Source organism: Podarcis raffonei, chromosome 3, assembly GCF_027172205.1.
Source record: "Podarcis raffonei isolate rPodRaf1 chromosome 3, rPodRaf1.pri, whole genome shotgun sequence".
Taxonomy (NCBI): domain Eukaryota; kingdom Metazoa; phylum Chordata; class Lepidosauria; order Squamata; family Lacertidae; genus Podarcis; species Podarcis raffonei.
Window position 1 is genome coordinate 122066665 of NC_070604.1, and position 13905 is coordinate 122080569.

At 47.8% G+C, this 13905-nt stretch overlaps 1 protein-coding gene across 6 annotated transcripts in view; it reads right to left on the reverse strand.

Moving 5' to 3' along the window:
* EFR3B (EFR3 homolog B) overlaps window positions 1-13905 on the reverse strand; it is a 128804-nt gene that overhangs the window by 51256 nt on the left and 63643 nt on the right. For 4 of the 6 annotated variants that reach the window (XM_053383838.1, XM_053383834.1, XM_053383833.1 and 1 more), the window contains exon 2: window positions 7100-7176. In XM_053383838.1, the coding sequence (XP_053239813.1) occupies window positions 7100-7176 (77 nt within the window). Of the gene's footprint in view, window positions 1-7099; window positions 7177-13396; window positions 13568-13905 lie in introns of those variants that run through there. The other 2 variants (XM_053383836.1, XM_053383835.1) reach the window with 2 other exon arrangements.

Below are 13905 nucleotides of genomic sequence, written 5' to 3' on the forward strand. Positions count from 1 at the left end.
CCCAACCCCTATAAAAGCTCTCCGCTTCAGACTTTTGTAAGTTTGGGGGCAAACTTTGATTGGTGGAACTGGCACCATTACCGGTGCCCTAAACCCCCAATTGTAAGAACTCGATCTCTTAGTGCAGCAGCACTTAACCTTTGGAACTCCCTGCCTATTGAGATCAGGCAGGTGCCTCTATAGCACACTCTTCTGCTACTGCTCCAAAACACTATAGTTTAGAGAAGCCTACCCAGATGTTTATGGGAGCGGGTGGCGCTGTGGGTTAAACCACAGAGCCTAGGACTCGCCGATCAGAAGGTCGGCGGTTCGAATCCCCGCGATGGGGTGAGCTCCCGTTGCTTGGTCCCTGCCCCTGCCAACCTAGCAGTTCGAAAGCACCTCAAAGTGCAAGTAGATAAATAGGTACCACTCCAGCAGGAAGGTAAATGGCGTTTCCGTGTGCTGCTCTGGTCCGTCAGAAGCGGCTTAGCCAGGCTGGCCACATGACCCGGAAGCTGTACGCCGGCTCCCTCGGGCGGTAAAGCGAGATGAGCGCCGCAACCCCAGAGTCGTCCATGACTGGACCTATTGGTCAGGGGTCCCTTTACCTTTACCTTTACCTCAAGAAGACTTGCTCAAGGTGGCTGAGAATGGGTTTGGAGACTCCTTTCTCAGGCACCCCAGAAAGGGCAGACAGGCTAAAAAACTTTACATTGCTCATAAAAGAAATGTGTGATCTCGTTCTCATATTAATTATCAATATGATAATATTGGTACCCGTTGAAATTTTTATAAACCTAATGACTAATGTCTGTAATATAAGCACTGCTGAACTGAACATACCCTCTAAATGTTAATATTGTATGTGTAACGCAACATGACGAATGCCAAACAACAACTTTGTCATATTTGCACAATGTCTGCTTACAAAAGCACACAAACGCAACTGCACAGAATGTGCTGAGGCGGTCCCATCAGACGGTCAAAGCGCAGAAGCGAATCTTCCTACAGTCAGAAATAATCAGAAATGCTTGGTTCATGGCACAAGTTTTCAAGCTGTCAGTCATAACTAGGCATGCACTGAAGACTATATATATGTAATATGTCTTGCCAGAGTGGTGCATGCTCTAGTTATCTCCCGCTTGGACTACTGCCATGCACTCTACGTGGGGCTACCTTTGAAGGGACCTGGAAACTGCAACTAATCCAGAATGTGGCAGCTAGACCGGTGACTGGGAGTGGCCGCCAAGACCACATAACACCAGTCTTGAAAGACCTACACAGGCTCCCAGTACGTTTCCGAGCACAATTCAAAGTGTTGGTGCTGACCTTTAAAGCCCTAAACGGCCTCAAAGGCCCAGTAGACCTGAAGGAGCATCTCCACCCCCATCGTTCTGCCAGGACACTGAGGTCCAGCGCCGAGGGCCGTCTGGAGGTTCCCTCCCTGCGAGAAGCCAAGTTACAGGGAACCTGGCAGAGGGCCTTCTCAGTGGTGGCACCTGCCCTGTGGAACATCCTCCCATCAGATGTCAAAGAGTACAACAACTACCAGACTTTTAGAAGACATCTGAAGGCAGCCCTCTTTAGGGAAGTTTTTAATGTTTAATAGGTTATTGTATTTAGTGTTTTGTTGGAAGCCGCCCAGAGTGGCTGGGGAAACCCAGCCAGATGGGCAGGGTATAAATAATAAATTATTATTATTATTATTATTATTATTATTATAGATAGATAGGAATTGCATTAAACTGTAATTATGGTATGTTCTTAATATGTAGTCAGTGGTTCATTGTTTGATTAAAGTCTATAGTGTCCCGCAAAGTAACTGAAGTCCGGAGGGAGAAACAATGGGAACCAAAATGCATTAAATGGGGGGGGGAGAGTTTGTATAAAAATGCACACCTTTGTGAAAATAATGTACATAAATGCATTACTTTAGAGGAAATTGTTGACTTTTCCCCCTTCCCCCCAAAACTCCCACCCCACAAAGTTTGGACATGATGTGCTGAACTGAAGATTAGAAAAATAACAAAAATGAGGAAAACGAGAATTGACAGATTCCTCTATCCTCCTACCTTTTGCAATCACGTATCCTTCACTCTTAAAAAAACAGGATGCATCCCCCATTCTCGGAAAAGATAACACTTAATTTGGCAGCACTTTCGGATCTCTACCTCCTGTGCTTTGCCTTTCAGTTCGGAAGGAAGTCAGGAAGAAAGTTTCAGGGAGATGGGGGGGAGGGAAGAGAAGACATATGGAAGGAGGTGTGAAAACAGCCCTCCCCATTTGGCAATGAGCTGCCTGTTAGAATTCCTGCTCTGTGATTGCAGTCATGGGATTGTTGCCTTTCACATGATGGTGTATGTTTTGACTCCATGGAGTGGGAAGTGACGAAGACAGGATGTTTGTGTTACTGTGTTCCGTGAAGTGGGACTATTGTCCTTTGTCCTTTTTCTCTTTGCTGTCTGATGCTAGAGAGAGAGGGAGCCATGTTGCAGTGCTCCGTGTGGGTTTATATGTAAACAAAGTACAGTGGTGCCCCGCAAGACAAATGCCTCGCAAGACGGAAAACCCGCTAGACGAAAGGGTTTTCCATCCCGGAGGTGCTTCGCAAAACAAAGTTCCCTATGGGCTTGCTTCGCAAGACGAAAACGTCTTGCGAGTCTCGCCATTTTTTTCCCGCTCCCCCCCCTTTTTCAAAGCGGCTAAGCTGTTAATAGCCTTTTAACAGCTTAGCCGCTAAGCCCGCTAAGCCGCTAATAGCGCTAAATCGCTAATAGCGCTAATCCGCTTAGCCGCCAATGGGGTTGCTTCGCAAGACGAAAAAACCGCTAGAAGAAAAGAATCGCGGAACGGATTCTTTTCGTCTTGCGAGGCACCACTGTAGATTAGCCAAAATGCTGAGTTGCTGTGTTACGCAAGCTGCGAAGACTCTGTGGATCCCTAAGTGTGCCGGTGTCTGTTGGCATCAATCACTGTGATGTTCAGGCTGAAGAAAGCTTTTGAAACTCCTGAATGATCGACCAGGAGGGAGGGAACATGCCAGTCGGGCATGTGTCTCTGCCAGGGTCCTACTCGAGAGCAGGATGAGCTCCTGACAGAAGGAGCAGGGTATGTTTAGCCTGGGAAAGAGGAGACACAGGAGATAGGATAGCCATCTCCAAGAATCTCAAGGGCTGTCACATGGAAGAGCAAACAAGCTTATTTTCTCCTGCTCCGGAGGGTGGGACTCGAACCCATGGTTTCAAGTATCAAGAAAGGAGATTACGACTAAACATTCAGAAAAACTTCCTGACAACTGTTCGACAGTGGAATGGTCTCTCTTGGGAGGTGGTGGACTCTCCTTCCTTGGAGGTTTTTAAGCAGAGGCTGGATGGCCATCTGACAGAGATGCTTTGGCTGGGATTCCTGCATTGCAGGGGGGTGGGCTGGATGACCTTTGGGGGTCCCTTCCAACTCTACAATTCTATGAGTCTATCATTAGCAATGTCCCCAGTCTGGAACTCTTAAAAGCCACTATAGATATGCCAGTCAGGCATGTGTCTCTGCCAGGGTCCTACTCGAGTGTAGGCTGAACTCCTACTTAATCCTGTTTTAAGCTTCTACACCAGGAAGAACCAGCCAGGACTGCAAGACTGCATGCAGCCTTTTGACACCGCAGATTTCGCAGGATGATAGAATTGTAGAGTAAGAAGGGACCCCGGCTGTCATCTAGCCCAACCCCCTACAATGCAGGAATCACACGCAAGGATCCCTGGCAGGTGGCCACCCAACCTCTGCTTGAAAAACATCCAAGTCCATAACCTTCTGAGAGAGTCCATTCCACTGTCAAACAACTCTTGCCACCAGAACGTTCCTCATAAGATTGTTGGATTGTTGGCCTGACTGGTACCTCGGTTATTCGGACAGCTTAGTAAGTTCCCAAACAACTCGGAACTTGAGTGGCTGGGGAAACCCAGCCAGATGGGCGGGGTATAAATAATAAATTATTATTATTATTATTATTATTATTATTATTATTATTAAACGCTGCAAACCCGGAAGTAGGTGTTCCGGTTTTCAAACTTTGCCTCGGAAGGCAAAGTGCTCCTGAGCTTCCATTTTTACTTTTGTGCAGCTAATTTAAGACCCTCCCCCAATCGTAATTAAGGCTTTTTTCCTCCCGTTTTTACCTTTGTGCAGCTAATTTAAGTCCCCCCCCTCCCTGCCATCGTAATTAAAGCCTTCCGTTTCTGACTACAGTGTTCTGAGGTGATATTTGGTGCTCTTGTTTTTGCTTTGTTTTGCGTTTTTGTTTGTGTGCCTTTTTCATTTTTGTGACTGTGGCTTGTTTTTCGTTTTATGATTCATTGACTGATTGTGTGACGGCATAAATGGATAAAAGCCCCCCCCCCCCATCCAAACAATGACTATAATCAGTGCAGGTAAGAATTTTTTTTAATTTTTATTTTTATCATCTACAATACTGTCTTATTTATTTTATAATACAGAGCATTGATTATTGCTTTCATTTTATGGATCAACGGTTTTGTTAGATAGTAAAATTCATATTAAATTGCTGTTTTAGGGGTTGTTTTTAAAAGTCTGGAACGGATTAATCCGTTTTGCATTACTTTCAATGGGAAAGCGTGCCTTGGTTTTGGAACGCTTTGGCTTTGGAACGGACTTCCGGAACAGATTAAGTTTGAGAACCAAGGTACCACTGTAACTTGAAGCCATGGGTTCGAGTCCTACCCTCCAGAGCTTCAGAAAGCAAGCTTGCTCCTTCTTCCATGCGACAGCCCATGAGATATTGGAAGATGCCTCTCCTCTGTCTTCTCAGTCTCCTCTTTTCCAGGCGAAAACATATCCAGCTCCTTCAACCATTCCTCATCAGGTTTGCATCACCAGCTCCCTCATGTGTTCCTTGTAAGGATTCGATTCCAGACCCTTTGACTGGCTTTGGTTGGGGGAACACAATGATTTGGTTGGGGGAACATCATCAACGAATTGGGTGATGGACTCAAGGGCATCCTGATCAAATTTGCAGATGACACCAAACTGGGAGGGGTGGCTAACACCCCAGAGGACAGGAACACACTTCAAAACGACCTTGACAGATTAGAGAACTGGGCCAAAACAAACAAGATGAATTTTAACAGGGAGAAATGTAAAGTATTGCACTTGGGCAAAAAAAATGAGAGGCACAAATACAAGATGGGGACACCTGGCTTGAGAGCAGTACATGTGAAAAGGATCTAGGAGTCTTGGTTGACCACAAACTTGACATGAGCCAACAGTGTGACGCGGCAGCTAAAAAAGCCAATGCAATTCTGGGCTGCATCAATAGGAGTATAGCATCTAGATCAAGGGAAGTAATAGTGCCACTGTATTCTGCTCTGGTCAGACCTCACCTGGAGTACTGTGTCCAGTTCTGGGCACCACAGTTCAAGAAGGACACTGACAAACTGGAACGTGTCCAGAGGAGGGCAACCAAAATGGTCAAAGGCCTGGAAACGATGCCTTATGAGGAACGGCTAAGGGAGCTGGGCATGTTTAGCCTGGAGAAGAGGAGGTTAAGGGGTGATATGATAGCCATGTTCAAATATAGAAAAGGATGTCACATAGAGGAGGGAGAAAGGTTGTTTTCTGCTGCTCCAGAGCAGCGGACACGGAGCAATGGATCCAAACTACAAGAAAGAAGATTCCACCTAAACATTAGGAAGAACTTCCTGACAGTAAGAGCTGTTCGACAGTGGAATTTGCTGCCAAGGAGTGTGGTGGAGTCTCCTTCTTTGGAGGTCTTTAAGCAGATGCTTGACAACCATATGTCAGGAGTGCTCTGATGGTGTTTCCTGCTTGGCAGGGGGTTGGACTCGATGGCCCTTGTGGTCTCTTCCAACTCTAGGATTCTATGATTCTATGATTTCTGCTTTAGGGAACAACCCTTAATCACTCATCATCAGAGGCAAGTCCCCGATGAACCCTATGAGGTTTACTTCCATGGGACAAACTAAACGCAACATCAATCAGTTAGTTTGCCCTTAAGCTCCAATTGTTTCTTGTGGGTCCCAGCTTGGAACCCGCATTGCAGGGGGTTGGACTTGATGTCCTTTGGAGTCCCTTCTAACTTTACAATTCTATGATTCTATGACCACAGTAGGGGGCAAAAAGAGAAAATCCTCTTCAGTGCTACCCCAGGGCTCTGTTCTGGATTGTACTCTCCCCTCACCCGCTCCACCCAGGCAACGACTGCAACTAGAATCCGCCCCTCAAGGGGAAGCGATGAGATTTGTGGGGTGTGAAACACAAGAGCAGTCAAGTACAACATTCCTAGAGTGAACATGTTTACACATGGGGAGGAATGTTTGTCCAGACAGCAGGTAAACTTCCTGTTTCCTTCTGGGCTGGGACAGACTTCCTCTGCATGGGACTAGAGGTGGGCGTGGCCTCACCTGTGCAGGTAACAACAAAAGCACAGGGCAGGGCAGCCATCTCTCTCTCTTTTTGACCACATGCATCAAAGAAGCAACATCTGCTTAGCTAAAGATGCTCTCTTGGCCTCCAGCCAAGAGAGGACAAAGGGACTGTCTCCTTATGAGATTGTTTCCAGGTGTATGTTACTTTTCTAAGCTAAGTCTGCCTTCTGGGATCCGATTGTGAACAGAATGTGAGTGAGTAAACTCTTTTTATACTTTTATAGAAGACTGTGTCGTGTCTTATCTTTTCTGAGGGAATAAGAGGGAAACACCAGAACAGTTATTATAGAGGCTTTAGCGAGCCTGAGCAAACGCATCTGCTGTGAGTTTAAAAAAGGGGAATGTTACTCTGCTAAATTGTGAACTTGTTAACACAAGTTGGAACGGCTATAATTGAACAATATATCCTCTCCTGCATCCCTGAACATTCCCATAAGATTTGCATCACTTGCGGTCCAGCCCAGGAAATTTGCACCGGTCAGGCTGCCCTTTGCAGTATTGATCTTGACTTAAAGAATTTGGATGCTCTGTGCAGAATCCGCATTCCTGGGAGGGCGAGGTGGGAAGGATGTCAACACACACACACACACACACACACACACACACACACACACACAAACACAACAACTCTGAGTTGGGCTGAGCAGAGAAGGCATGTTTACCTCTGGATCCTCGGGGAAAATGTTGTCAACCAGCCTCTTGTAACGAGGGCGCAAAGCTCCACAACAGCCACAGACACCTGGAAGAGAAGAGGAAACCATGAGGACATCAGAAAGAGCCTCCTGTTCTCACAGCGGCCAACCAGATGCCAGTGAGGAACCAGCAAGCAGGATTCGAACACAAGAGCCCTCTTCCCCCTCTGCAGTTTCTAGAAGCGTTGCAGCTTCAAACTGTGGAATAAGATCATAGACATCCATAGTCCTCTCCACCTCCATGAATTTCTCCACCTCTCTTTTAATGCCATCTAGGTTGAGCCTCTTGGGCTTGCCGATCAGAAGGTCAGTGGTTCGAATCCCCATGACGGGGTGAGCTCCTGTTGCTCGGTCCCTGCTCCTGCCAACCTAGCAGTTTGAAAGCATGTCAAAGTGCAAGTAGATAAATAGGTACTGCTCCGGCGGGAAGGTAAACAGTGTTTCCATGCGCTGCTCTGGTTCACCAGAAACGGCTTAGTCATGCTGGCCACATGACCCGGAAGCTGTACACCGGCTCCCTCGGCCAGTAAAGTGAGATGAGCGCCGCAACCCCAGATTCGGCCATGACTGGACCTAATGGTCAGGGGTCCCTTTACCCTTTACCTTAGATTGATAGCCTGAGACCTTCAGGTATAGGGCGGTATAGAAATAGAATAAATAATAATAAAGTAAATAAATCATGTCCATCTCTGCTTATTGCGGGAGGGAGTTCCACAGTTTAACTACATGTTTCAAGAAGGACTTTATTTTGACTCCTGCTTGCGGGTTTCCCCTAAGAGCCACCTGGCCGGCTGCTGGGGGAAGAGGATGCTAGAGTAAATGGGCCACTCGCCCGATCCGTTCTTTAAGTCCCAGGCTGGGCTGAGGTGGGGAGCAGAGGAGGAAAAGATTTCAGGGACAGAGAAATGTGAGCCTCACTCCAGACAAGGCAGCACAAATGCTCTTTATCAGTTGGAGGCCATGACTCACAGGAGCGAAAAACACCCCGGCAACATTTCGCGAGCGAGAAGGCAAGGCAAGGGATGGTGCCTTCATCGCTCAGAACTAGACCAGATGTAGCCCTAGGGAAAGAGGCTGGAGGGAGTCGTTTGATAGCGGCAGAGAGGTCTTTGCTTTTTCTTTGCTGTGGTGCATTTCATGACCTTGTGCAGGCAAGCCCTGAGCTACCCAAGGTAAAGTTTTGCTTGCCATACTGTGCCATCCCACCCTATCTCGGTCGCACTCTGTGCCACACGCTCCATCCCATTCAGTCCGGCTTCCTCAGCCAAGGAGATGCAGAGTTCCCCAAATCATGGCCAAACCCCACAGGTGGAAAGAGAAAACGGGAGCCTGAGCTGGTCTCCGTTCTCTCAAATAAGCAGCTCCAGAGCCAGTGGTGTAGCGTGGGTTGCCAGCACCCGGGTCAAGGCACAAAAGAAGGGGCATCACCTGCGACTGCCTGCTCCCTGGAAGATGCTCAAGCCGTGTGTTCTGCTTGTTGCTGGGCCAGGAAAGGAAGCCACCTCCCTCCCAGTCTTGACAGACCTTCAGAACCTCTGTAGCCCAGTAGCGTAGCATGGGTTGCACTCTTAAGAATTTTGCGCCAGGGCAATCGCCCCTGCAACCCCCTGCCAGTGCTACACCACTGTCCACAGCCACTCCTCAAAGCACGCAAACTTCAGTGCGGGGGTGGGGTGGGGTTTTCCATCAACGAGGGCCGCATTCTTTTCCGGGTGACCTTGCGGGGGCCATGCGTCAGTGCTGGGTGGGGCCAGGGGCAAAAGTGGGCGGAGCATCACACACAAAATTCGCCGTTTCAAAGCAAGGTAGCTTCTGCTCTCTCTCTCTCTCACTCACACACAAACACACACATCTTCCATGCAGGTGAGCAAAAGGCGTTGTCCAAGTTCAAGGGCAAATTCCAGTCGAGCAAAGACATTCCAGGAGGATGAAGATCAGGGCATGGCCTGGTTAGAGTTCCAGGGGCCAGGCAGAGAAGCCTAGAGGGCCACACGTGGTCCCAACCCCGAGGTTTCCCACACCTGCAAAATTTAGCCTTTCCCTCCTATTCCTCCAGTGCAACATCCCAGGAAACAAGGAGGGCCAGGTTAAGCTGCAATAATAATTTAATAATGATAATTTTATTATTTACAACCTGCCCATCTGGCTGGGACTCCCCAGCCACTCTGGGCAGCTTACAGCGTATTTAAATCCCCAAAGCACCCCTCTTTTCAACCCTGTAATTCAGGGGTGGCTAGCCTGTGCCCCTCCAGACATTTGTTGGGCTGCTATTCCATCAGCCCCTGTTGGCACAGCTAAGACCAGGGCCTGATGGGAGTTGTAGTCCCAGCGAAGCCTGGAGGACCACAGATGGTCTCCAGGCTCTGATCTAATTCCCTCTGCCCTTCAGGTCACGGCCTAATATAGCACAGAGTGGGCTTAAGTCCATTGAAATGGGTGGTTTTAAGAAGGAAGAAATGGATGCAGTGAGAGATTTTACTTTCTTGGGCTCCATGATCACTGCAGATGGGGACAGCAGTCACGAAATTAAAAGACACCTGCTTCTAGGGAGAAAAGTGATGACAAAGCTAGACAGCATCTTAAAAAGCAGAGACATCACCTTGCCAACAAAGGTCCATATAATTAAAGCTCTGGTTTTCCCAGTAGTGATGTATGGAAGTGAGAGCTGGACCATAAAGAAGGCTGATTGCCGAAGAATTGATGCTTTTGAATTCTGGTGCTGGAGGAGACTCTTGAGAGTCCCATGGACTGCAAGAATATCAAACCTCTCCATTCTGAAGGAATTCAGCCCTGAGTGCACCCTGGAATGACAGATCCTGAAGCTGAGGCTCCAAGACTTTGGCCACCTCATGAGAAGAGAAGACCCCCTGGAAAAGACCCTGATGTTGGGGAAGATGGAGGGCGCAAGGAGAAGGGGATGACAGAGGACGAGATGGCTGGACAGTGTTCTCGAAGCTACCGTCATGAGTTTGACCAAACTGCGGGAGGCAGTGGAAGACAGGAGGTCCCTGGGGTCACGAAGAGTCGGACACGACTAAACAACTAAACAACAACAAGTAGGTTTGAGTCCTCTGCATTGAACTGCAGCCTTTGCAATTTCTGTTCCCTGGTTCAATATTTTCCCCCTCCCATGATTGATCGGCACAATTACTCTAAACTTCTCCCCCTTGCCTCTGGCTCCTTCCTCAAAGTGAGCAATTGATTCTCCTCCTTCAACACAAAGTGCCTTGCACCTAACCTCCTAATGAATTCTCCATTCCTATCCGCAACGAATCTTGCCTCTCATGATCTCTTAAAGCCGCCTCATTATCGCAGATGCCAGACTAATGTTAAGTTGATCCCATTTCTAATGTGAAAACATGATGAGCTCGCTTGCAGGAAATTCAGGTCCGAATGCACTGAGCTGGGATAGCTCAGTTAGTAGACCATGAGACCCAGGGACGTGGGTCTGAGCCCCACGCAGGGGGTCAGACTAGACAACCCTTGGGGTCCCTTCCAACTCTCCAATTCAGATCTACTTGCTCAGAACAAATCCCATTGATTCAGCCGGAATCACTCCCAGATGCGTCTGCAAAAAGATTATTCTTATTATTACTACTCAAGGCAGCTTATGCAGAGTAAAACAACCCAGACCGAACACAAAGAGCTAAACACGTACAGAAGATGGTCGTTAAAAAGCAATCAAGCTCTAATGGAATTAAAGCAATACAAAAACCAAATCTGTTTGAATGAAGAGTTCCTCTTCTGTAGGGAGGGGTCCCTGCCAGTCCCTCCTGGGGGGTCCAGCCTCCTCTTCAGCTAGCTGCTGCTCTGGGGGGTGTCCCTGAGTACAGGGGCCAGATCCACCACGGAAGAGGAGTTACCTGGCAGAAGGATGATATGGTGCCAATATGGACTCTCCTCCACTGGAAATTTTAAAGGAGAGTTTGGGTGGCCATCTGTCATGGATGATTCACCTGAGATTCCTGCATTGCAGGGGGTTGGACTGGATGACCCTCAGGGGTCCCTTGCAACTCTGTGGTTTGTGATAGGAATTCTGAGGTCTATGATATATGGTAATGTTCATAAGTGTACCAACCAAGCACGTACATAGATCAGAACAGGAAGACCGACCTGGAACTATTTTGATTCCTAAACTGAGCAAATGTTTTCTTTGCAAGGTCAAAGTGGGAAACCTCCCCATTGTCTCTTTCCTCACAAATCCTGTCTTAAGGGCACATTTAAGATACGACTAGGGTGTGAGCCTGTGACCTGCCCCAGGAACTAAGTGTTTATCATTACAAAAGACTGGCCAGGCTCCCCAGGCAATCCAATCAAGTAACCTGCCAGACAGGAGATAAACATCAACAGGAGAAAACCACATTCAAATTTCTGTTTTAAGACCGCCTTTTCTGTGATGTAGGTATGATGTTTCTGGGGGTGGTCTTGATCTACAGGGTGGCAATTTCAAAAGTCTTTATAAGGCCTTGCGCACCATTTTTCTGGGTCCCTCCTCTCTCCTCCAGGTGAGGGGAGCACCCTGTTGCAACAGATCAATAAAGATCAGGCTTACTAGCTGCATTGCTTCTCAATATTCTGTGGTTGGCATCTGTTATTTTCTCCTACCAATAGGGAACCTACGTAAGGACTCTATGTGGGCTCTTGGATACCCATAAGGGAAAAGAGCAATTTTTGTTTACAACAACATGCAGACAAGGCTCGCCACCCACCCCTCAGTGAGCACTCAGGGCTGATTTCCTTAAGAATGGATGCGTTTGATCTTCTTGCAGTCCATGGGACTCTCAAGAGTCTCCTCCAGCACCATAATTCAAAAGCATCAATTCTTCGGCGATCAGCCTTCTTTATGGTCCAGCTCCCACTTCCATACATCACTACTGGGAAAACCATGGCTTTAACTATACGGACCTTTGTTGGCAAGGTGACGTCTCTACTTCTCAAGATGCTGTCTAGGCCTGTCATTGCCCTTCTCCCAAGAAGCAGGCGTCTTTTAGTCCCTTTTAGTCAGCTGCTTTTGTAAGGTCTTTATTCCTCATGCAAGCAAGTTTTTTTTTGGGGGGGGTTTACATCAAAATACCAGTCAATACTTTCTCTTCTCATTTAAACTGGATTAAAGTTGCAAACCATACACAGAGAACCCCACTTGCACTGTTGCAACAACCCACTTGTAAATTAAGTGCCTATCTCGAAACCTGCAGGGTTTGCAAGGCACCATCCGCTGGGAGATTTTCCTGCACAAGCCCTGCTCAAACTACTATTATTTTCTATCCTGCCTTCTTCCTGGAACGGGACTCAAGGTGGCTTGCACAAATTAAAGCAAGCCCCACAAAATGCAAAGAGCTAAAAGCATATAGAAGAGAATCGTTAAGAAAGTAATGAAACTGTAATAAACTATATAAAATGATTTAATAAAAATCAAATTGTTGTTAGGGACCCCATTGGTTTTCTATTCCAACCCTCTAAAATGCAGGATAATAAAAGCAAATATTGAGAATAAACAACAGCATTGCTCTATTCAAGAGCCCTTCCCTTAAAAAAAGTCAGTTTCCCCAAAGGCCTTTCAGAATAAAACGCTAGCTTTAATTGTGGGAATAGATAGCTCAGCTGGTAAGAGTATGGTGCTGATAACGCCAAGGTTGCAGGTTCGATTCCCCGTATGGGACAGCTGCATATTTCTGCATCGCAGGGGGTTGGACTAGATGATCCCACAGGGTCCCTTCCAACTCCACAATTCTATGATTCAATAAAATGCACTCCTGGCAAGTGCAGAGACCTGGGCATCCAGGCTCAGAGCTGAGTCCAGGATCACATCACAGTCAACTTTTCCCTTTTCTTGCGAGGAATCCTATTCGGAATAAGGGAATTTCCCTTAAAAAAAGGAAAAAGTTGACAGCTATGCATCCAAACTACAGTACAAAACTGATTCTTCAGGCGAATCCCCGTTCTGCTTTCCAAACGACACAGAGCCCCTCGGTCCCGTCTGGACAAAGTTCACCCATATCCAGTCCGTTACCGATGAACAGGAGCAGGGCAAGACCCACCCCTGGCGGATCGTGCCCGCCACGCACCTTTTTGCATCCCTTGCCCGTGCCCGGGAGAGGAAAAGTGTCCCCAGCCACTGGCAGGCGCGTGCTCTCCCAGCGAGAGACACCAAGGAGGCGAAACAACACCGAGAGCTGCAAGAAGACAGTTTTTAAAAAGCAAAACCCAGGAGGAAAAGGCGAAGGGAGTCTATGCAAAAGAAAAGAAATTCAGCGCAGCATTTCCAACCTCCCAGCCCCGGTTTACTTGCGGCCTCCATCTGCTCAGGCGGGATCATGTATCTGGCGACAGCCAAAGTCCAGCCCTTTGTCTCCGTGACAAAGACTTGAGCCAACTCGAGATGGAGACGGAAGAGGAGCCGTCAGCAAGCCCGGCCCAGCCCAGGCTGTGATACGCTGTGCCAATGGCCGGCAAGACCACAGCCGGCGGCTGATGCTCCCTTGCAAAGACCTCTCGCCTCCCGGCCGGGTCTCTGCTTCCGACAGCATCCGGCAGGGAAAAGCTTCTATCCATGTTCATGCACACTTCGGCAGTCCTATGCCAAAGCTCAACAACTTTAGCCAAACTGTCCCCCTCCCCCCAAAAACTTTTGTGTCCAGATTTTCAGCTTATGAAATACAGCGGTACCTCGGGTTACAGACGCTTCAGGTTACAGACGCTTCAGGTTACAGACTCCGCTAACCCAGAAATAGTACCTCGGGTTAAGAACTTTGCTTCAGGATGAGAACAGAAATCGT